This window comes from Gobio gobio (genome assembly GCF_949357685.1).
Source record: "Gobio gobio genome assembly, chromosome: 21".
In the NCBI taxonomy this organism is placed as follows: Eukaryota; Metazoa; Chordata; class Actinopteri; order Cypriniformes; family Gobionidae; genus Gobio; species Gobio gobio.
Window position 1 is genome coordinate 35,397,561 of NC_137117.1, and position 25,365 is coordinate 35,422,925.

The 25,365-nt window shown below is 39.4% G+C and overlaps 1 protein-coding gene across 1 annotated transcript in view; it reads left to right on the plus strand.

The window, feature by feature from the left end:
* Positions 1-2,205: 2,205 nt before the first annotated feature.
* Positions 2,206-25,365, plus strand: part of prpf6 (PRP6 pre-mRNA processing factor 6 homolog) — a 29,338-nt gene continuing 6,178 nt past the window's right edge. Inside the window, exons 1-16 of the mRNA XM_079801967.1 lie at positions 2,206-2,432; positions 3,277-3,439; positions 3,588-3,706; positions 3,788-3,866; positions 4,207-4,383; positions 6,660-6,800; positions 7,502-7,596; positions 7,690-7,846; positions 11,097-11,259; positions 12,801-12,919; positions 13,952-14,170; positions 15,948-16,070; positions 16,271-16,392; positions 21,140-21,278; positions 22,208-22,327; positions 25,128-25,304. Coding sequence (XP_079658093.1) covers positions 2,242-2,432; positions 3,277-3,439; positions 3,588-3,706; positions 3,788-3,866; positions 4,207-4,383; positions 6,660-6,800; positions 7,502-7,596; positions 7,690-7,846; positions 11,097-11,259; positions 12,801-12,919; positions 13,952-14,170; positions 15,948-16,070; positions 16,271-16,392; positions 21,140-21,278; positions 22,208-22,327; positions 25,128-25,304 — 2,304 coding nt within the window. The 5' untranslated portion in view covers positions 2,206-2,241. The remainder of the gene's footprint in view (positions 2,433-3,276; positions 3,440-3,587; positions 3,707-3,787; positions 3,867-4,206; positions 4,384-6,659; positions 6,801-7,501; positions 7,597-7,689; positions 7,847-11,096; positions 11,260-12,800; positions 12,920-13,951; positions 14,171-15,947; positions 16,071-16,270; positions 16,393-21,139; positions 21,279-22,207; positions 22,328-25,127; positions 25,305-25,365) is intronic.

Consider the following 25,365-nt stretch of genomic DNA (forward strand, 5'->3'; position numbering starts at 1 on the left):
AATTTTCTAATGTTGTAGTTGCATTTATTAAATTGACCTGTCGAAAGTCCTTTAGTCTGATGTGACAGTGTCTGTTTTCATTAGTGTCTCTACAGAGAAATCCATAGCAGGAGCATTGGGGTAATGTGAAGAACGGTTGATGGATTCCAATTGAACTTAAAATTAGCTATTTACTTTCACTGGTATGCACAAATTGATTTTATTTAACATTTATAAGCACAGATTGAACGTATACTATGTAGACTGTCATATAGCCTACAATGTAGCCTATTGTATATGACACTCACCAAAAATGTATTCTTGAAGCTCCATTAAAAAAATCCATTAAAATGATTTTTACTCATTTAAAGTTTTAGCATCACAATTCAGTTTCGTACTTTAGTATTTGGAATTAAAGTCCCATGAAATGGAAGTTGCGACAGTCTTTTCTTCCCTGTTGTGACATTGAACATGAAAAAATTTAGGGCGGGACTTGATTTTGTTCGTGAGGAATTGATTGGATGGTTGCGGTGGATCTCATGTGAGTGACAGGTTGTCCCGCCCTCACACCAGTAAACACATCATCAGAGAAGAAATGTCGCTGCGGAGGGAGGGGAAGTTATTTTGATTAAAGATTATCAGGGCACATGAATTTAAAACAGTAATGATGTGCACGGATACATCATTTATAATAAATGTCCGTTTTGATTTCATGGAGACAATAAATAACTTTTTTAAAGAGTACATTTTTTATGCACCACTAGCGTCGCCAAACAGAATTGCAGGTTTCCAAACACTCCCCTTGTCTTCCATTGGTCAGAACAACAGAAAGCCCCGCCCCAATCTCCATTGGTTGAGCAGGAGGAAGTGCCACATGTTTACACTTTTCAGCGGAATCAGGCTACAAATTATTTAATTTTAATTGTCTCTGCATATTAAGCTGGAATAAAAGTAAGTATTATAATACTAGAATGCTAATTCTTCACCTTTAAAGCCACAGTATGTAATTTTCCGCCGCTAGAGGTCGCTTATTCAAAACAAAGGCGAAGCTTAATGACGCTTGGATTTCGCGGAGCTTTTATTATGCCGCAGACGACCGGCGCTTCCGCTTCTTCTGCTCGCTTGCTGTTTTATTTGAATTTGATACATTATTTGAATGTGTTGAAAGTTATGTTATAATGCTTCACTGTGCATTCGCTCGACGGTTACTATGAGACACTTGTTGCACACTACAGTAAGATTGATATATATATTAAAACATGGTAGCTGTATAATGATTAGTTTTCTGTTTATAAATGTCTCCAAACAGTTGCTCACCTGTCTAATAAAACACATAGGCCTAATATATAATAAAGTGTCTTTGGTGTTTCCTCGAAATCGAGGGTAAGGGTATAATGTCATTAATAGGTGATGCACAGGCAAAGTCTGTGTCCTGGTTAAAATGGCTTATTTCTCTGGATTTAAACATTCTTGGAAACATTTGGGTTAATGTAAGTCTCACAAGTCAACAAAATATATAACATTGTAATGGTTTTTGGATATTTTAATCCAAAAATCTTACATATTGTGCCTTTAAGTGCTGTACTGAAATACCATCACCCTAGAAATCAAGCCTCTGCTGCCCTCTGTAGATGACACTCATATTGATGATCTCATGATATATTCTCTGACATTAAACATTCATTTCAAAAGACACAAAGCTTTATTACTATACTTATTACTATACTATACTTACCTATAATTTTAGCTCAAAAGGTTTCATTTTTCTGTTGAAAGAACTAACTCAATAAAATAGATGTGTAATGGTCAGGACGGCTAATTTAACCATAATTTCCTCATAATTTGTTAAATCAATCCTAGTAGCATCAAATAAAAATTCAAATCAAATTCAACAAACCTAACCATATGATTTTTTTATGTAGGTATCTTTCCAAATTTTAACCCTACAACTATGACATCAATGATAAATCAGATACACACGCTTTAAGATGAAAGGGAAGTTTGAGGTCCACTAATATAATGGACCCATGTTTACATATTTTTCATCACATATCAACTTCTTTCAGTTATTTTGGAAACGTGCATTGGAATCCAACAACAACAAAAAACAGGTTAATTTAGGTCAAGCTACTTCATTCCGCCCATCCTATGATGGCGCTATAGTGACACTAACACATTTTAAAAGCAGACTTTAATGTCACACACACAGGAAGCCCGACTGTTGTTGTTCCGGAAGTAAAGAGTGTTTTCGGCAGAGCAACGATGGCGAGCGCCACAGCGAAGCAACCTGCGAAATCTGCAAACAAAAACCAGTCCGGAGGTGCCGGCGGGGCCGCGAATGGGGCTCCGGCAATGCCGCTGGCTTCTCCGCTCATGGGGGGCTTGAATAAGAAGAAGAAGCCGTTTCTCGGCATGCCTGCGCCGCTGGGTTACGTGCCTGGTCTGGGCAGAGGGTGAGACACCAATACTAATAATCACGACAGCCTAAACTCAACGCACTCACGTATTTGTAGGGGTGTAACAATATATCTTGTCACAATATATCGCAATACAAAAATACAACCGTGGATAGTGACAGTCTGTATTGTGTATACGTTAGTTCTCCCAAAATGAACAATTCTGTGTGAGGAAAAAAATTAAAGTTTACAGAGTTGTTGTGTCAGTACTACATTAAACTACTATGTTATATATAACAATGCAATGGGGGATATTTGTGGGTTCTTATAATGCCAAATGTCTTGTTACCAGTAAAAAGTGGCATACGTTATTTTAAATATATCTAGTAAGTGAGAGTGCAAGCATTTTATTCGTCTAAAATAATTATGTATTTTCAGCTTTAGAATCATAAATCAGCACCAAGTCCAGGCCTATTCATTTCCTCCCCCAATGTAATACCAAATTTAGCATTTTAATCAACAGTTCGTTTTTTGTTAACCTTTTACCATATGCCTTGGAGTATCGTAATATCGTATCGTGAGTTCAGTGTCATATGTATCGAATCGTAACATGAGGGTATCGTTACACCCAGACTTATTTATAAAGTTATGAACGTTGTGCTGTGCTGTCTTGTGTATTGTAATGTTTTGTTGATGTGTAAGGTCGTTATTTTGTAATGTTGCTGTAATGTTTTTGTGTGATTTAGAAGGGAACACTTTCCTAACTTATAATATAAGAAATTATATATTTAGAAATACATTTATTTGCATATTTAATTTGTTCTGAACTCCCCCAGCACCCACTTAAGGCACCCTGGATCTCAGTTTGAAAACGGCTGTTGTAATGTATTGTGCTCTGCAGTGCCACGGGTTTCACAACACGGTCTGATATCGGTCCCGCTCGTGATGCCAATGACCCAGTGGACGATCGGCACGCCCCCCCTGGGAAGAGGACGGTGGGCGATCAGATGAAGAAAAACCAGGAAGAGGATGAAGAGGATCTGAATGACACTAACTATGATGAGGTACATCATTCTGAAGAGAGTCGTGTTGACTTGATGCGCTAGATGTGATTGCATGCAAATATGAAACTTAATATACATAATTGTTTGTTAGTTATTTATTAGTGGCTTTGTAAGATATAAAATAAATATGTTCTTGTGAATCCTCTAGTTCAACGGCTATGCAGGCAGTCTGTTCTCGAGTGGGCCGTATGAGAAAGACGACGAGGAGGCAGACGCCATCTACGCCGCACTGGATAAACGAATGGATGAGAGACGCAAAGAAAGAAGGTGTGTGGACTTTCTTCTCTCATCAACGCTTGTTTGTTTTTGTGTAGCTTCTCTTGGCTCATTTGATTGATGTATCTTCAGGGAGCTGCGGGAGAAAGAGGAGATCGAGAAATACCGTATGGAGCGGCCCAAGATTCAGCAACAGTTCTCAGATCTGAAGGTTTGTGTGGGACTTGGTGTGGATATTGACCTGCTGAATTGATTTGTTTATTCCCCTGTTCCCCTGCCTGCTTTAACCTACAAATAATCTTTAAAGTGCCCCTATTAGGCTTTTTTGGACATTACCTTTCATGCGGTATTCAATATAACTGTTTGTGAATGTAAAAGGTCTGCAAAGTTATTGTCCTCTAAAAGAAAGAATCGTTTCAAACACTGCAGACTGAGCCATCTGACCAATCAGAGCAGACCAATCACAATAGACTGGACCATCTGATGAAAACATAAAAAAATCTTGTGAAAAATGTCAACTATAACCCTGTTGCATTATCTGTGCCTTCCAGAGGAAGCTGTCTGAGGTCACAGAGGATGAATGGTTGAGTATTCCTGAGGTGGGTGATGCCAGGAACAAACGTCAGAGGAATCCCCGCTACGAGAAGCTCACGCCTGTGCCGGACAGCTTCTTTGCCAAGCACCTCCAGACAGGAGATAACCACACCTCTGTTGACCCACTGCAAGCGGTGAGTAACATTTCGTTGCCGGTCTCACAGTCTTTAAGGAAAATGTGTGGAGTAAACAGGAGACAGACTGCATGTTGCCACGATGTGCAATTTTTTTGTTATGCATGGGAAAACGAAATGGCCTCACCGTGTAATGCATATATGAATATTAGATTAGATTAGATTAGATTCAACTTTATTGTCATTACACAAGTACAAGTACAAGGCAACGAAATGCAGTTTAGGTCTAACCAGAAGTGCAATAGCAGCAAGTGCAGGATATACAATGGATGCGTAAGTGCAGGACATGGATATGTACTGAATATGTATAAATATGTATAAATAGAGAGACGTTATTACTATAAACAGAACTGAATTTACAGGTGAATATGTACAGTGAATAAATATACAGATGGCTATTACTATAAAAAGAATTTACAGGTGAATATGTACTATGAATACAATATACAGATGGCTATTACTATAATCAGAATTTTACAGATAGAGGTATACAATAATATGTTAGGCTAATATGAGGAATAGCAGTGGATTAGGGTAGTGCAATAAATTATGGACAGAGCTATCCGGAAAAAAAAAAAAGTGTAAAGTGCAGTGGAAAGTGGTTGCATATTACATTTAGAAGTACAGTGCAAAAATGCAAATGTAAACATTGGTACTATAAATACAGTCAGCAGTGCAAATGAGCATAATCCAGTTAAGATATGGCAGTGTAAGATGCATATGTAAACAGTTGTTACTGTGATAAACAGTCGGTAGTGCAAATAACAAAGTGAAGGTGGATGTGAGGTAGGAGAGTTATCAGTATATGAGGGAAGTGGATCAGCGGGGGTTGGAGTTCAGTAAGGAGACAGCTCTGGGGAAAAAACTGTTCTTTAGTCTGCTGGTCCTGGTCCGGTGGATCCTGAAACGCCTGCCGGAGGGCAGGAGAGAAAACAGTCTGTGGGCTGGGTGCGAGGAGTCCTTGAGGATGCTGCGAGCTCGATGCAGACAGCGTTTCCTCTGGATGTGCTCGATGGCAGGCAGTGGAGTCCCTGTGATGCGCTGGGCAGTTTTCACCACCCGCTGCAGTGCCTTGCGCTCCGCAACAGAGCAGCTCCCATACCACACTGCCACACAGTTGGTCAGGATGCTTTCTATTGCGCAGCGGTAGAAGTTCACCAGGATAGCCGAGGAGAGCTGATTCTTCCTCAGTGTCCTCAGGAAGAAGAGGCGCTGGTGAGCCTTCTTGACCAGGCTGGAGGTGTTGGTCGTCCACGACATGTCCGCCGAGATGTGGATCCCCAGGAACTTGAAACTGGAGACACGTTCAACAGCCATTCCATTGATGTGGATGGTGTCGTGTGTGCCTCTTGACTCCTTCCTGAAGTCCACGATGAGCTCCTTCGTTTTGGTGGTGTTGAGGAGCAGGTTATTATCAGCGCACCATGTGGCCAGGTGCTGGATCTCTTCCCTGTAGGCAGTCTCATCGTTGTTGCTGATGAGACCGATCACCGTTGTGTCGTCCGCAAACTTGACGATAGAATTAGATCCATACACAGGCTTGCAGTCGGCGGTGAAGAGGGAGTAGAGAAACGGGCTTAGCACACAGCCCTGTGGTACACCAGTGTTGAGTGTGATGGATGTGGAGCAGGTGAATCCTGAACGAACATTCTGGGGTCTGTCAGTTAGGAAGTCCAAAATCCAGTTACACATTGAAGTGTTGATGCCCAGGTCTCCAAGTTTAGCTATTAACTTGGATGGGATGACAGTGTTGAATGCTGAGCTGAAGTCAACAAACAGCATGCGTGCATACGTGTTCTTATGGTCCAGATGGGTGAGCACAGAGTGCAGTGCCATGGAAACGGCATCCTCTGTGCTCCTATTGCTGCGGTAGGCAAACTGGTGTGAGTCCAATGTGGATGGTATAGAGTCTTTTAGGTGTTCCAGGACCAGCCGCTCAAAGCACTTCATAACGATGGGTGTGAGTGCTACAGGGCGGTAGTCATTAGGGCACCTCGGGTTAGAGTGTTTCGGCACTGGCACAATGGAAGTGCGTTTAAAGCATGTCGGTACAGCTGCTTGGGCAAGAGACAGGTTGAAAATGTCTGTAAAAACCCCAGCGAGCTGCTCCGCACATGCCCTGAGAACACGTCCAGGGATGTTGTCCAGGAATATAACCAGGGCACAATGTTATTTTGATAAGTGTTTGTGGGATACAGTATCCAATGCGTTTGACTATTTTAATGCAAAATACGAAACAAAAATGCAATTTCTAATTGAGGTGCTTCCTTTTTCAGCAATTTGGTGGGTTAAACACACCCTTCCCAGGGGGCTTGAACTCACCCTTCCCAGGAGGCATGACGCCCGGTGCTGGAGAGCTGGACATGAGGAAGATCGGACAGGCCAGGAACACACTGATGGACATGAGGCTCAGTCAGGTGACGCACCATAGTGTTTTAATTCCATATTTAAAGGGATAGTTCACCCAAAAATTTAAATAAATTTTTGAAAGTTCACTTTTTTCTGAACTATCCCTGTAATTAAAGGGTTACTTCAGTGATTTAGCATTAAGCTTTGTATCAGTAGAAACCCGTTAGTATATTCGAATTATCGTACTTTCCCCCCCTCATGTCCCCCTGAGATGAGAGAATTATGCATTTTATTACTGGAAAAAATCCTCCGATGATGCAAATATTCATCATCAAGACATTATTAGGTGCGTCCCTAAAAAAATTACTGAGGCCAGATACCAAAGAACCGGAAAACTAATCCGTGTGACCAGAGTTCAGCATTTATGCTGTTCATTGCTTTATTTTGTGAATAATGGCAGTAAAATAACCACAGTTCTGCAGTGAAAATAGCATGTAAACAGGAGTGAAAGGTTTAGCTCATGTCCTTACGGTTACATTTTTCTTTAAGATGTGTTATAGCATAACTATTCATTTATACTTACTATACAGTTAGGAACAGGGTTTGGTTTCGGGTTAGTTTGGTGTAATTATGCATAAGTTATAGTTATTACTACAGTAACTACATGTAACGAGTAACAAAGGCACTGTTACCATCCTTTCTCTGGTTATTGTAAATAATCACTTTAATGGTGAACATGTAAACATAGTGGATGTCTTTGTGTCTCCAGGTGTCTGACTCCGTGAGCGGGCAGACTGTTGTTGATCCTAAAGGCTATCTCACCGATCTCAACTCCATGATCCCCACACACGGAGGAGACATCAGGTACTGAGTGTTTTACATCTGACCCTCATGCGCTTTATATCTGGGCTGTTTGTATTGCATTTGCTAAATGTCATTCTGTGTGTGTGTGCGCAGTGATATTAAGAAGGCACGTCTCCTCTTGAAGTCAGTGAGAGAAACAAACCCTCACCACCCCCCCGCCTGGATCGCGTCTGCCCGTCTGGAAGAGGTGACCGGGAAGCTGCAGGTGGCCAGAAACCTGATCATGAAAGGCACTGAGATGTGTCCGAAGGTGAGAGACAAAAATGGTCGTGTGTGACTAAGTTTAGGCCCCAATATACTCAAGGCTTTTTCGTTCTTTGCTTGGGGGGTAAAAAGAGCAATATACTGTTAGTGAACATCCTGATGCCGTCCACGATGCTGAGAGGATATTGGTCCAGGCTGTGACCACATTTTGCGACCTTTTTTCCTGCTGGTGCGACAAAATATTGTTAGAGGTTGCACTGGTGCGACCACCATGGTGTTCAACTGATAAGAGCTGCCATTTCCACAGATATCAGATCAAACAGCGCTGACGTGGGAACCAGGAGAAACATTGAACCATGAGTGAAGTTCAGGGGTTTCAGTCCACAAATCACCAACATTCACCATGGATTGAATTTAATAACACCACATGGTATTGTGGAAGAAATAGAACAAAAAAGTGAAACTCTGAACGGAAAAGCGCCCGACGTCATCGTGTTTTTTTTTCTATTGTTCAATCGAATGAATGGAGAGGCGGGTCTTCCGTTGTGGCGACCGTTACCTTGATGAGACTGACAGGACAGCTGATTTGGGGGTTTCCTAGCAACATAAAAAAAAAACTGAAAAATGCGTTCTGTGTGATTGGGGCCTTAAAGGGATAGTTCACCCAAAAATGAAAAATTAGACCATGATTTACTCACCCTCAAGTCATCCTAGGTGTATATGACGAATAAAATCGTAGATGTATTAAAAAACGTCCTGGCTCCAAGCTTTATAATGGCAGTGAATTGCTGGGTCGTTTTTGAAGTCCATAAAAGTGCATCTATCCATCATATAACTGCTCCACACGGCTCCGGGGGGTTAATAAAGGCCTTCTGAAGCGAAGTGGCACGTTTGTGTTAGAAAAATATCCATATTTAACACTTTATAGACTAAAATAACTATCTTCCAGTCGACTACTAAAAGAGTAACCCATGACCCTTAAAACCTTGTGTAAAGGCAAAGGCGAACGCAGAAGCACAGAGAATAGAGCAAAACAAAACACTGGTCATGAATTCGAGTCTAAAACGAGATTTTTTCAAGATAAATGGCAGAGGATTTCGATATAAGAGAAGAGGGGGGAGTTTGTTGGCCAGCTCTATCCTCGAGAGGCATCAAAGCGTGCAATGCTCCTGTACTTCGCGTCAGGGACTGCTCTTTTGTGGAGCATTTATATGATGGATAGATGCACTTTAATGGACTTCAAAAATGACACAACCATTCACTGCCATTTATAAAGCTTGGAAATTTTTTATATAACTCTGAAAGAATAAAGTCATGTACATGTAGGATGGCTTGAGGGTGAGTAAATCATGGGCTAATTTTCATTTTTGGGTGAACTAACCCTTTAAGTATGTATATTGACAAAAAAAATCTTAATGTTTAACATAGGATGGAAAGCCATACAGATTTAGACTGACATCAGGTTGAGTAAATGATGATCGAATTTTCATATTTGGTTAAAGTTAAACTATCCTTTTAATGTAAAACAGAATAGCTTGACCCTGTGTGTCCTGTAGGGGGCAGTGTGTGTGTGTATGAACCATTGAAGGTTTATGGCTTTAGGAATGTTGCCAGAGTTGACAGGTTGCTATAGCAATGCATTTAGCCTGCAAAATCCCACTTCCTAAAATGTTAAATATGGTTCAAGAGCAACATAAAAATGTCATGGTGAATGTATGAGGTCTTGTTTATGTAAGCTGTGCCTTCAATTTGTCTACTAGTGCTGACTTTGGAGTCGGAGAGAGAGGACTGGAAATGAAAACGCACACCGTGCGGAAACAGTGTCAGGGCCTTTGCTCTCAGTGTGTGTGCACAGCTTCATTTAAGTGTTATGAAATTCCTGCTGGCTCATTAATCAAAGTTAATAGTTCAGCTCTTCCTTTCAGCAGAAGAACAGTGACACACACTGGCTGTGTCTCAAAGCCTAGAGAGCGGCTCACTTTGACAGGATGTCTGGGCACGATCAGTACGTTCAGCCGTCAAACACGCCTGCGATGAACAAACATGCTGTTTTGGCAGCTGATTCATTTTGAATGGTTATATAAATCGATGCGCATTCATTTAGTTTTTTTAACAATTCTCCAGCCCATCCTCATTTACTCCTTACGTCCATGTGAACTATTTACAAGTTCATCTTTGATTTCTCTTAAAGGGATAGTTCACCCAAAATTTAAAATCATCATCACTTGCTCACCCTCATGTTGTTCCAAACTTGTATGTGTTTCTTTCTTCTGCAGAACACAAAATAAGTTATTTTAAATAATGTTGGTAATCAAACAGTTGATGGACCCCCTTGACATCCACAGTATTTTTTTCCTATTATGGAAGTCAATGGCTACCGTCAACTGTTTGATCACCAACATTCTTTAAAATAACTTATTTTGTGTTCAGCAGAAGAAAGAAATTCATACACAAAAGAAGATATTTTGAAGAATGTTGGTAACCAAACGGTTTTGGTTCCCATTGACTTCCATTGAATGGTAAAAAATATAATGCAAGTCTATGGGAACTGAAACGGTTTGGTTACCAACTTTCTTTAAAAATATAATCTCTTGTGTTCAGCAGAAGAAAAGACGTCATGAGGCATGAGGGTAAGTAAATGACAATTCATTTTTGGGTGAACTATCTCTGTAAATTGGAACAAATGTATACTAAATACAACAACAAAATGGTTTAATTTAACCAAAATATTTTCTGAAACCCAATGAACAACCAACTCTAGAGAGCATTTCTAAAACAAAATATTTTTTTGGCTCCCTTGTCTTTTTTTTCCCCCTTTTCTTTCTCTTCCTAGAGCCCTGCTGAGGATGTTATTTATTCTGAGATTGTGTCTGTTATTAACTCTTTCCCCGTCAGCTTTTAAATTATTTTTATTTTTTTTAAAGTTGCCAACCACTGCCAGCATTTTTGATCATTTTCACAATTATTTACTTTTGTTGTATGTCTGAACATGCAATATATCAAAAGAAAGAACAGGCCCCCTGCTTTTAAATAATTGTATTATCATTCATATTTTAGCTTCATGTATTAAAAAGCTGAGAAAAATCGCATTTTATATTAAAGGCTTCATCCGGATCAGATTCAGAATGATGATCCTGTCCTATTTCATTCAGTAACATTAGCCAGTTTTGATTTATGCACTATTTAATTTTGGATGATTGTGCTAACACATGAAAAAACATGGATTGCTTGAAAATTCTGTCAGTCACAAGAACGAGTTAATCTAGAGTGCTTTTGTGTTTGTATTATATTCATAGAGTGAGGATGTTTGGCTTGAAGCCGCCCGGCTGCAGCCAGGAGACACGGCAAAGGCAGTGGTTGCCCAGGCAGTGCGTCACCTCCCTCAGTCTGTGCGCATCTATATCAGAGCTGCTGAGCTAGAGACCGACATCAGGGCCAAGAAACGAGTTCTCAGGAAAGGTCAGCCGCTCTTTGTCTCTCTCTCTCTTCTATTTGTTTTCAGTCACCTGCTTTTTTTTCTGCCTGCATACCTGTGTGACAGAGACGGATGAATTGTTAGTTATGTATGAAAGCTCTATCAGTCTCAGCTTGTTAAAACATCCTGAATCTCCCACTTATAATAAGAGATCTCTCCTAACAGGCTGGCAGTTCTACTTCATCACTGTCTCTTAAGTGATTATCATGGTAACTCTATAAAGTAATGTTTTTTAAGTGAAGTAATTAGTGTCATTAAAAATCCGACACAGTCATTTTAGTACCAGTTTGATGATTATTCCTGAGGTGTTTTACATAGTCTTTGCCAACAATTTTGCGTTTTCTGCAGGAAATTTGAGGCTTTGCTTGCCCATGCGGAAGCCACCTCCACAATGCCAGTGTTGTGGGTACTTAAATAGGACTCAAGATCAATAAGTCTTTTAAAATATCAGATAATTTGGTCTTTTATGGAAAGGTCAGTTCAGATTTAAAACAAAAATGATGTTTATGAATTATTTCATGGGAAGAAAAAAGTAAATAAAGAAAAGATTAAGTGCAAGACATTGGTACTTAGTGGGGATGCACATTATGTTGGCCACCAAATTGGTATCGGCCGATATGTGACCCTGGACCACAAAACCAGTCATAAGTGGCACGGGTATAATTGTGGCAATAGCCAACAATACATTGTATGGGTCAAAATGAACGATTTTTTTTTTATGCCAAAAATCATTAGCGTATTAAGATCATGTTCCATGAAGATATTTTGTAAATCTACTACTGCTAATATATAAAAAATTTATTATTATTAGTAGTAATATGCATTGCTAAGGATTTCATTTGGACAACTTAAAAGGCGATTTTCTCAATATTTGAATTTTTTTGCACCCTCAGATTCCAGATTTTCGAATGGCTGTATTTATTCAGCTTTCATGTGTGTGTGTATAAATCTCAATTTCCAAAAAAATACCCTTATGACTGGTTTTGTGGTCCAGGGTCACATATATGTCCATCTTTAATGTTATTGTTATCGGCCTGATAAGAAAATTAGAAAATATTAAAGCCGTTAAGTAATGGATTATTTCCTTCAGCTGAGACACTTCGGATGCACATTGTATTAGCCATGATGGTTTTGAATTGCTTGAAATATGATTTGAATCACTTCAAAAAGGAAATTAAAGTCAACACAATATGTGCAGTCTTTCATATAGGCTACATTAAATTATACATTATTATAATTGTGTGCTTGGGAGATGGCTTTAAATGGTGAGTCTTGGTTTTGTAATCAGGCTCTCAAATTATTAAAATATATTGTGTTTGGATGTATTGGCCAATATATCGGTTATCGGCTTTCAAATGTAAAGAGTTATTGGTATCAGTCAATGTTCATGTTGGTGCATCCCTAATACTTAGATTTGAGAGATTGTTCCAAAAAACCTTAGCACTAGTGCCACTTTTTGTTTAATCATTAAAAAAAAACATGTCTACGTACTGTCTTTTTTCCCAATATCTGCATGTTTCCACAGCTCTGGAGAATGTGTCGAAGTCGGTGCGTTTGTGGAAGACAGCTGTTGAGCTGGAGGAGCCAGAGGATGCCAGGATCATGTTGAGCAGAGCAGTCGAGTGCTGTCCAACCAGTGTGGAGGTACACACACACACTCTTGTACATCTATCTTTGTGAGGACATTCATTGACACAATGCAATCTCTAGCTCCTTTAAGAGGTGGTCTCGGTGCGCTTACAAGCGAACTCTGGAGCGGTTCGTTTGTGGTGAGAGAACGTGATCCGACCTCGAACAGACCCAAATGCAAAAAGATCATTTTTGGTCTAAACCAGCTGCCGTAGTCAGTTGCGCTGTGCATTGTGGGATGAGGAAGTGTTTGTTGACAGTTTGAACTTTAGCATGGCAGCTCGCAGACAAACTTGGAGTAGTCAGGAGGTGCAGAGCCTCATAGAAATTTGGTCTGATGACCATATTTTGGTCCCAACTTTCGAAATTAATGCACGCCTCCGCTTGAAGTGGCGAGCTATGCACGCTCGCCGTTTGAAAACGTTATTTTCAAGCCTCATCCACACTTCATTATAGAAATGTATTGTTTGCGGCGTATTCAAACAATGTAATAGATTATGGGCATGGAACAAAACCAGCCCGCACCGTCGTTTCTCCATAGTTGTGTTGTTTGCTGGCTTTTCCTCTTCTACTGGAATTTTCCTGCACGTAAATTCTGACCAATCGAAAAGCAGTTTAGGAAATACGCCATGGCCAGTGAGTGATGTGGATGTTGTCATGTGACTGCATTTTGGTTCGTTTCGGCTGGTTCGGACGAAAGCAATTAGTGTGGTGTGAAAAGGAACCAAAAAAGCTGAGAAATGCTACAATGTATAATTGTTTGCCCTTGGTTCGGACCAAATGAACCGAACTAGAGATGTGAAAGCACCCTAAGTGCCTAACCTGAACCCTTCCCCTAAACCCTTTACCCAATTATAACTTTATCCCTAAAACCAAGTCTTCAACCTCAAACAGGCCTTTAAAAGGGTCTTTGTACAACTATATTAGACCATTGGAGTGAGGACCAACATGTGCGTGCACACACACAGGCTTAATCAGCCAAAACCCATAAACCTTTGATAGGGCAATCTGATTTGGCCCATAAAGTGTTGTCCTTGTCTCCCGTAGCTCTGGCTGGCTCTGGCCCGATTAGAAACCTATGAGAATGCCCGTCGTGTGCTAAACAAGGCCCGTGAAAACATTCCCACTGACCGGCATATCTGGATCACCGCTGCCAAGCTGGAGGAGGCCAACGGCAACACACAGATGGTGGAGAAGATCATTGACAGAGCCATCACATCTCTGAGAGCCAACGGCGTGGAGATAAACCGCGAGCAATGGATTCAGGTTTGTGTTATGTGTATGTATGTATGTATGTATGTATGTATGTATGTGAAAACCCAGCTAAAGTCATTTTTTTTTGTCATTCACTGTTTTATACATAAAATCATCCTACATAATGTAAAGAACATTCTGTGAAAATATAACCTTGATATCTTTAATATTGACTGAGTAAGACCATGTCAAAAATAAGCTGAATTTCGGCCTCAGAAAATCATGATTTTGAGAAATTCCAATTTTAAAATCAAGCTTATTTTTAAATTTGTAAAACATTTTAACCATTATTATTATGACAATGTGCTATATACCACATTAAAGCTAAGATTCTCCCATTTTCAGTGATATAGGACACATTTATGGGAAAATTCTTAGTTTTGTAAAACAAGTCTATTTATTATGATGTGCATGTCCAAAAAGCGTTAAACATTGAAACGAATGGGGGCACCACAAGAGCTTGATTTATCAAGTCAGTTCACTATAAAGATTTGTAGGCTATAACTTTATTAGTAAAATGAAATCTCAGTAGAAAATGTCATTAATAGGCCTATATATTATCCACTAATATATAAAACATCCATAGAAAATCTCACTGTGTAACATTTGGAGTAAATCCAGGACTAGGCCTAATGCCCTACCAAGTTAACAGGTCAGTCTCAAACTTTGTGCAGATAGTCATAACTGTGAATCTTCACTTGTCTCACAATTCGATTCGATTATGATTCATTATGATTTTTTCATGGCTCATTGCGCTTAATAACTCTTTTACATAAAGCACGTCCTGCACTTTGTTCTCATTCATGCATTCTATTCGTATAGGTTTACAAACCGAAACCAAAACATCAGACGCAAGAGCTTTGCTTCCGAAGGACATACGCAACTTTTTTATATTAATATATAATATGGGTTCTTTATTTAGCCTACTAAAGACAGTAGGCCTATATTAATCATTATTAATTAAACTATCAGCTGTTTCTGTTCCTTGCGCTTTGCGTGCCGTGGCCGCCCTGTCAGAGAGCGAATTCATAAACCCAGCGCATCAGCAGCCATTAAATGTCTTTAAAATAAGATGGATATATCGGCAGAAGGTGGAGTTAGAAAACAAATAAGCTGTTCCTGAAATGTCGGTGATGACACAAAGAAATCCACACAGAAATCGGAACCCGGCTTAAGTCGCCGTTTTCTTGCCTTTCCCGACACTGACCTGATCGTTGGTCGTGCGGATTGATATTATGGTCTGTTTGCACTTTGTAATTGTAAAAAATATGTTTCTGAACAGAATGATATAAGAATCAGGAGTTGTTTCTGTGTCGAAAGTAAACAAAGAGACAATTAGAATCAATACTTAAGAAGCCCACGTCCGGTATTTTTTGGTGCAAAATAATAAAACGTAGCGTCAATAAAATCATTAATTTCAGTATTTATAATATTATAAATGAAAAATTCAGTACTGCATCTCAAAGCCCTTGGTATAATCTATCATTTACAGCAATAAAAACAAATCACCTGTTTTGGTCATTTTTATGGCTATGACTACTTTGACGCTCTAGATCTCATCATTAGATTATGCGACTTTAGCTGGGGTTTCACAGACGGGGTCACATACTATTTGAGGACTTTAAGTAAAAAGAAAACAAGTGAAAAATGCAACAGACATTATTGTCTGGATGGAGAGTTCTCAGCTGCATTGCCAGATACATCAAAGGAAATATTCAAATGTTTCCGCACACAGGCAATATCAGGATGTTTATTTGAAACTGATGTCTGTTTTGTGTTCCTGTCTCAGGATGCAGAGGAGTGTGATAAGGCTGGCAGCGTGGCCACATGTCAGGCTGTGATCAGAGCTGTGATTGGGATTGGTATTGAAGAGGAGGACTGCAAACACACATGGATGGAGGATGCAGACAGTGTAAACATCCTCTCACCTTCATGCACCCACATTCTGTTTTCAATCAGCACCACATATTTGTTTATTACAGACCTTTCCCATAATTTATGATGTTATATTAGAAGATTCAGTGTATTTTTCAGCAGTAGTATGGCTAAATTCCACAGCTGGATGTTATTACTGTGATGTCTGATGCTGATTGGCTGTTGTTTTTGCTGTAGTGTGTCTCTCATGGAGCTCTGGAGTGTGCTCGTGCTATCTACGCACATGCACTCCAGGTCTTCCCCAGCAAGAAGAGCGTCTGGCTGAGGGCCGCTTACTTTGAGAAGAACCACGGTACACGGTGAGAAATACTCACTTCCTCTATTGTCCTGGAAGTCAAAGTCTCACTGGCCGAACAGAATTTCTGTCAGCATTCACTGGCACTGTCCAGGCGTTCACAGGCAGTATATGGAGAGAGGAAGGCATATTTTTTGGCTAGACCATTAGACTGTCATTATGGAAGCCTTGATGAAACCAGTTTCCTTAAGAGGTGCCTTTATACGTTCAGACAGTGCCAAAAGTGGCATGTATTCACAGGGCTCGACATTAGCACCTGTCCGGGCCAAGTGTTTTTTTTTTTTTTTTGAAGGGGCAAGTGAGAAATCCCAACAAATGAGCGCAGCTCACACAAAGAAGTTAACATACTTCTGTAATAATTCATTATAACACACGACTAATAGTGCTAAATACATCACGATTGAAAATGTGACACTGATTTCATATGACAGTTCAATAAGCAAGAAATTAATATTTAGACGCAATATTGACTGTTTTTGTTCTATTTCAGCAGCGAAAATAGTTCCAAACAAAGATCGCAGCAGAACCATACTTCACCCAAAAATGAAAATTTTCTCATTAATTCCTCAGCCTCGTGTCATTCCAAACCCGTAAGACCTTTTGTTTATCTTCGCAAATAAAGATATTTTTTATGAAATCTCAGTAGGGCTGTAATCAACAAAAGAAAATCTTGATCGACAGAAGTCCTGAAATTTGACTAAAAATGACGTTAGGAAAAAAAAGTTAAATGAATCAGCTGCGCACTGTGCGCAGTACTTGGTAGCCTTGTTGTCTGCCTAAATGAATTATAAATAAACATGAAAAAATAGTAGGCTATTTGCAGTATATTAAATTGTTTTTGACCTGATTATTTTGCACTTAAATGAGTCTGACACACGAGTCTGTCAGCTCGGACAGCGTTGCATCACGTGCACCTGCGCAATATCATAGCCTATGATTTCCGAAAATATAGCACTATGTTGTCAACTAGAACTTTTGAGGAATATGCAACAATAATTTAGACAATTGTTTTTGTCATATGTATTATAATTAGGGCTGGGCAAATTAACGTGTTAACGCGGGCGATTAATTTTTTCAGCTTAACGCAATTAAAATATTTAACGCAAATAACGCAGCGTCCGTTTTTATATCCATTTTTGCTTAGCGTTACATGATCATCACGCTCTTATTCATGTAAATGCTTCCAAGCGTGACAAGACACAAGTGAACGCGCTGTATGCCAATGTCCTGTGTGTGTGTGTGTGTGTGTGTGTGTGTGTGTGTGTGTGTGTGTGTGTGTGTGTGTGTGTGTGTGTGTGTGTGTGTGTCAGTGTCCTGTCTGTGTGGATGCGTCTCATGTCAGCTAATCAGGACACACACACACACACACACACTCGACGCATAGATAGACTCGCGTCAGTTTCCTGCTCACATCGAGTTCTCTTTTGCTCTTGAACAAACAATAACACAGAGGACTTTGTGTATTCTCATATTAGGAGTCTTAAATTAGTTAAATAACGTCTTAAATGAATTTAAAGAGTTGTGAGGAAATGAGATGCGCGGGACAGCGCGTGAGATCCGCGGCTGTTCTTAAAGTGACAGTAGCACTGATGATCATCAATAATGTTCATCAAAGAACAACGGGAACAGAGAAAATTTTAGCTTTAATGATGATTCATCTATATTTAATGTATTATTTATGCAGTTAAGAAAGATAACTATTACATTTCTGTATATGTATAACAGGGAAGGCCATGGGTAAATATAACATGTACTATTTTGGGTTTATGTAAAGATTGTTTTAAAGGGTTAGTTCACCCAAAAATGAAAATTCTGTCATTAATTACTCACCCTCATGTCGTTGGACACCCGTAAGACCTCCGTTCATATTCGGAACACAAATGAAGATATTTTAGTTGAAAGCTGATGGCTGAGAAAGGCTTCACACAGGCCTCCATTGGCATTCAGTACATTGACACTTCCAAGATCCATGAAAGGCACTTAAAACGTCGTTACAAAGTCTATCTCACCACAGTGGCTCTACAATAATCATACAATGCGACGACAATAGTTTTTGTGCGCAAAAAAAAATCAAAATAACACCTTTATCCAACTTGTTCTCGACTTCCGTGTATGCCTCCACGACGCATGCGCGAGAATATGACGCAGATCCGGCGTTCGGACATATGACCCAGAAGCGATTTGTTTACGAGCAGAGGAAGACGCGCGTGTCTAAGCTGTTGGATTCTACATTGATCGTGCTTTAGGTCTCGGCGTAGTGCTCAAAATGGGGCTTAAGTGTGTATTTCATCGATTCCCGAACACCGGCGCTACGTCATATTCTCGCGCATGCGTCGTGGAGGCGCACACGGAAGACAAGAACAAGTTGGATAAAGGTGTTATTTTGATTTTTTTTTGCGCACAAAAACTATTGTCGTCGCATTGTATGATTATTGTAGAGCCACTGTGGTGAGATAGACTTTGTAACGACGTTTTAAGTGCCTTTCATGGATCTTGGAAGTGTCAATGTACTGAATGCCAATGGAGGCCTGTGTGAAGCCTTTCTCAGCCATCAGCTTTCAACTAAAATATCTTCATTTGTGTTCCGAATATGAACGGAGGTCTTACGGGTGTCCAACGACATGAGGGTGAGTAATTAATGACAGAATTTTCATTTTTGGGTGAACTAACCCTTTAAGTTCACTTAAATTAAAAGTTGTTTTTTTAAAGCCTAATAAATGTTGAAATTGGGAGCTTTCAGTTATACTGTAATGTAACGTCATTAATGTTTCATAGACACTTTAGTATCAGTGATACTGGCCTTCATTCATAAAAATATGACAATACAACACATATTTAAAATATGCTGTCTTTAAATTGTTTATACATTAATTTGGAGAGTAACTGAAATTATTACAATATCAAAATATTAAAAACGTAAAATATTAAAAACTTGCGATTAATTACAGAAAAAAGTGCGATTAATTAGTTAATTTTTTTTAATCGATGCCCACCACTAATTATAATAACTGACAGACACTATAATTTCCGCCGCTCTGTGCAGCTCGAACATAGGATCAGCTCAGCTTTGTGGCTGAGACACGAATAGACTATTAACTTAAAGCTTTTACTCTTAAACAGAAAAGGCACGTCCACTTTAATAAAAAAGGAATATTTATTAAACAAGCCAGATCAAGAGCAGAAACGAAATAAAGTGCATAACTTAAAAATAAAGCATAGGCTCAAAACGAATACAAACAGTGGGCACAGCGCATTGCTCCAAAAAAAAAAATAATAAAGTGCCCAAATCCAATAAATAATACTAGAAATAAATTGCCAGTTTGCACAATAATAAAAGGGACGGGGCAACCTAACACAGACAAGTTAGCTGACTGTTTTTAGGTGACATGACAGTTTGTCGTCGAGCTGTGATATGCAAACTGTTGCTTGCAAAATTTGCATTCAACTTTTCCCATTTTCTATTTTTTTTAAATGCTGCCACACTGCGGATGTCTTTGTTGACATGGTAGAAGAGGACTGACTAGGAAAATGCTCACAATTAAATAAATAATATACAGCAAAGTAGCGTACTTCAATTTGTCTCTCTTCTCCAGTGGGCTGGGCTAATCCAAAAGAAGTGAAAACAATGGGGGTGTTCTGAAGACAGACTGTTACTTGTGAAACAGGGGTGCTCTGAAAACACCCCCATTAGCAATTAGTGCTTTCCACCTGATGAAATGAACGCGGCAAAAAATCGACCACTCAGAATTTTGGTCAAGCCAGAATGAATCGACTGGGAGATTACAGCCCTAAATCTCAGAGCTTTCTGACCCCACAAAGACAGCAACACAACGGCCACCCAACAACGTGAATAGCATAAGAGAGTGACAGGGAAGAGAAGATATTGTTGAATAAAGTCGTTATTTTTGTTTGTTTTTTGCGCACAAAAAGTATTCTCGTCGCTGCATAACATTTTAAGGTCGAACCACTGGAGTCACATGGACTATTTTAATTATGTTTTTTCTACCTTTCTGGGCCTTGAAAGTGGTCATCTTTGCGTTGCTGTCTTTGGAGGGGTCGGAGAGCTCTCGGATTTCAAAAATATCTTCATTTGTGATGAACAAAGGTCTTATGGGTTTGGAATTAATGACAGAATTTTCATTTTTGGGTGAACCAGCCCTTTAACCGTGTTTCATTACTGAATGATTCAGCGTTTTGAAAGAATAATTTGAATAAATGATTAAATGACTCACGATGGTCACCTGCCGCCACCTACTGGTGGTTTAGATTTGTGTTTAAATGCATCATTCTTTCCAACATTTTTTTATTTATTTGTAAATTCAAAAAATATTTAAAACAATCTCATAACATTATTTAAAGCAGTTGTAATTTTTCAGTGTCAATTATTTAATTTGATTGGTAACAGCCCTATCGCGTCTTATTATTCTAATTGAATATATTGATCAAATTTAAGAATTTAAAATGAAAGATGAAGCATATATTTGAAACGATTAGGGAAAAAATGCCCTTTATAAAGGTTAAAATATCATAAATATGCAGATTTAAATATGTCAAAGCTGACTGAACACTAATGAGAATATTGCTTCAGAATAAATTATATTTACAACACATTATTTTTTTATTTTCTGGACAAGCTCATTTTTTTTTCCTCGAACAAGTGAAGGACCTATTTTCTTGAAAAGGCTTAATGCCGAGCCCTGATTCACTTTATTACTGTAAAGAATGAATGAATTTGAATCTCTTTCTCCCAGAGAGTCGTTGGAGGCTCTGTTGCAGAGGGCCGTAGCTCACTGTCCTAAGGCTGAGGTGTTGTGGCTAATGGGTGCTAAATCTAAATGGTTGGCTGGAGATGTTCCTGCAGCCAGAAGTATCCTTGCTTTGGCTTTCCAGGTAAGTGCCGCCCACCCAAGCTCCATGACTACTTTATTAGTGGCAAGCATTACTATTATTATTGTATATTATTAACACCATAGCATGTACTATTTGTACAAAAAGAATAGTGGTGACTGTTGTCTTCACATTTATTGTCTTTATTTTATTTCATTTTAAAGCCATTTTTAATTGACATCAAATGAATGGATATATTCAGGGTTCGTACAAGATGCTTAAAGTGCTTGATGTCCTTGAATTTGAATTTGACATTTAAGTTCTGGAAAACCCTTGAAAGCAGCCATATTTATGAAAAGGTACTTAAAAAGTGCTTGAATTATTGAATGACAATATTAAAAAATGATTAAAAATGTGTATATGGGAAATTAGGGTATAATTGTATTAAAACAATATTTTCAGGCAAAATTCTGATATAGATATGGGGGGGGGGGGTCAGTTTGAATAAGGAAAGTGATCTCTTTGTCATGGTTAACACAGTCATGTGCTACACTTTATTTGTATAATTTTGTTTTATCAATTTATTTTTATTTATCTATTTACCTTTTTTAGAATTTGAAAGATAGTAAAGATATTGTTTGATAAGTCCTTGAAAACCAAAAAAGTAGTGCTAATATTGTGAAATATTATTACAATTTAAAAGAGCTGTATTACATTTTTTACACATTTTGTAATGTAATTGTATTCATTGATTCATTGTGGGCCTTGTCATAACTGAAAGAACACCGAACCTGCAAGTCCTGGGCACGAAACGTCAAATTGACGAAGCAAAACAACAACAAAAAAGTTCAAGCTAAACTGCGTATCAGTGCTCTGAGTGAACACTCATTTCCTGAAACAAATTGTTCCACTTTTACAGTATTGAAGTATTCACTGGGATGATGGCCAGTAAAAACCTATCTCGCCTCTTTCTGTCACTCTCTTTGTGTTAGGCTAACCCCAACAGTGAAGAGATCTGGCTGGCTGCCGTGAAGCTGGAATCGGAGAATAACGAGTACGAGAGAGCGCGCAGGCTCCTGGCCAAGGCCCGTAGCAGCGCCCCCACTGCCAGGGTGAGCGGCCCAGTGTTCAATGTGTGAAATAAATGTAACTGCTGCTGTGTCATGCTGGGGACACCCATCTGCCGGGAACACGCTGTGTCGGTTCTGCAAGTTGTTGTGATTTCTCTTTTATTTCGATTTTGGAGAGATAAGCGATGAGATGTAGATGAAGGGTGAGTCACCCTGTAAAAGTGCTTGTGCAACAGGGTTTTGAATGTGACATTAGTGTGAAGACGATTTATAAAGGCATGGCTAATGAAAAGTCCTTCTTTGTTCTGCATATGTATTTTAAGCGTATCATGGCATGACGGGTTGGTGTGTGAAAACTAGGCTACATTTAAAGGGCTGGTAAAACACATTCTTTTGAAGGCTTGATTGTGTTTGTGGGGTGCACTGTAACGTGTTCATGCTTCGTTTAAAAAAAAAAAACATTATTTTTCATATATTTGACCTTTATTCTACACTGCTCTGTCCCTCCTTGTAAAACGGTCTGATGCTTTCCGGGTTGTATGAAGCCAGTCCCTCAAAAATACGCGATGGGCTCTGATTGGTTAGCTGGCCCAGTGTGTTGTGATTCGCTAACCGCAGTGCACGTTTGTCGGAAACGTCACGCCCCTTACCGGTAGACTGTGCTTTGGTCAGTATTAGAAACAACGGCGTCAATAAAACCATATGAGCCCGAATCGGACCCAGAACATTTGAGTGAAGATGATCGAGCAGAACCTGTTCAGTCCTCGAGAGTAAAGACTGCGGATCTATAGTGATCGCTACTGAATGGCACTTTAACTTTTGTATTTTTAGAACGATTATAGCCAAATATCTGTCGCAAGAACTATTAACCCAAAACAAACACTAAGCACTGGCTTTAACTAGTAAGTTAGCCAAATCACACACAGAACCATGTTTAGCATGCCTGTAGATAAACAACACATAAAAGCTCTAATCAAAGAATCATTTACACTAATGTAAGGTTCGCTGTTGAGATTTTAACGTTAGTGTTTGTAACGTTAGGTGTTCGTCGGATAACGTTAAGTATGAATGAGCATTTAACAGACTGGTTTGCAGAACAGCATTGTCATCTGTTTACTTCCTTGCTACAATGTGCAACCTATTACAGGAAAACACATCGATGAAATATAAATCAGACTTACAGGTTGTGGCCCGTAAACAGCTTCTGTTTGTAAATCCAGCTTTCAGGACAAGCCGTTGTGCATATCCTGTATTGAACTCGCGAAGTTTGTGGAAGTTGTCCTCGTGAAATGTGCAGCGCGTGCGTCGTGTATCCACGCACCGGCAGTGTTTTTTTCACGCAGCTGACGTTGTGCAAATCCGGCATTGAAATCGCGAAGACGGTGGATGTTTTCCTCTGTTAGATGTGCTGCAGGGAGCCCCGCGCGCGCCTGATTCCCCGTCTCAAACACATGTGCATATAACATGCTGTATGTTAAACGCTCTGCAACGCACCCCCGTCCCAAGGAAGGCTGAACAGAGCAAGTACCCCAGACCTGCAATCCGGATGGAAATAACAGCGTTTCCTCTGCATCGCGGCAACAACACTCCAGCCTAACTTATACCACAACAGTGCCGCGATACAAAATGGCCTCACGCCCCCTTATTTAATATTCTCGGAGGAGGGGTTTATGTAAATATTGAGCCTGTTGATGTCACCAACCCTGGAGGAATGTGTGTAGTCGCCTACTGGCCGTTTGCTGTAGTTCTTAGAAATGGATTTCTTTAAAAGCAAATATCTCCCTTTGCTTTAAACTTTGAACGTTGTAACTTTGCAGATGTTGTTTATGCTCAAGCAGCAACATTACACGCTAGCTAAAGTTAGAATAGTGAAATCGTGGTTTACCACCCCTTTAAGTGAATCTGTGAGGCAGCACGTACACATGCACTTGTCAGCGGAGATGAGGTTAAACTAATAACCTAATAATAATAATATAACTTTTAAATATCCAGTGACAGCTTGACAAATGTTTTTAGTTTTATTCATTTTTACCTGCCATGAACATTTTCTTACACCAAATTATATTAAAACATTTTTAGTATATCATCACATGCAGTTTGCTAGATTAAGGGGCTGACACAGCTTACCCACTGACTCATTTTACATAAAATATCAGAAGCAGTTTGAGACTTGATTTGAACTTGCCAGATTAAGATTAAGCGTTGAGACATGACTTCAACTTGGCCTTGAAAAATGTGGAGCGCTATGAACATATCTATGTGTCATCGAGTTTGACGTGAGACATATGCGAAACAACAAGCATGAAGCAAGTTCTACTTCATGAATGTTTATTGATTCAGTGTTGTTGCTTTTGCTACGGTGTTGTTTTTACAAGATTACTGCACCGAAATGTGACCAGAGGTTAGGTCTTTAAGTGGATAAGCACCTCACAGCAGATGTGCTTGCTCTTTGCCCTATTAATACTGTGGGATTTTGGGGAGAAAATTGTGCTAGAATAGATGGTGCTAGAATAGCCTCATGCCTGGGCTTGTTTAACTTTTGGCTCCAGCAAAGAGTGTCAGCATCTATACAAATATCAAAGGATCAAATGTACCTCAAGCACTTGGCAGGATTCCTCATAAGTGCTAATGTTATCAAATAAAACAAACAAACCACAATTTATGTTTTCCTGCATCTATGGAAACTAGCCATGTGAGCTTCATACGGGAAAGGCATCATGAAAATCTCCCTGGACGTTTTTTTTATCCTTAAAAGTCAAAATGACACCTACATCAGAGACACTTTAAAGGCTGTTAAGAGCATTATATGAGTTGTCATAACTGTCTTGTGTGTTATTTGTAGGTGTTTATGAAGTCGGTGAAGTTGGAGTGGGTGCTGGGTAATATTGAAGCGGCACAGGAGTTGTGTACAGAGGCCCTAAAGCACTATGAGGATTTCCCCAAACTGTGGATGATGAGAGGACAGATCGAGGAACAGTCAGAGAGCATCGACAAAGCACGAGAGGCCTACAACCAGGGAGTAAGTTTTGGGGCTCTAGAGGAGATGCCTTATAATGGAACCTTTTAGAGTCAATGTTTTG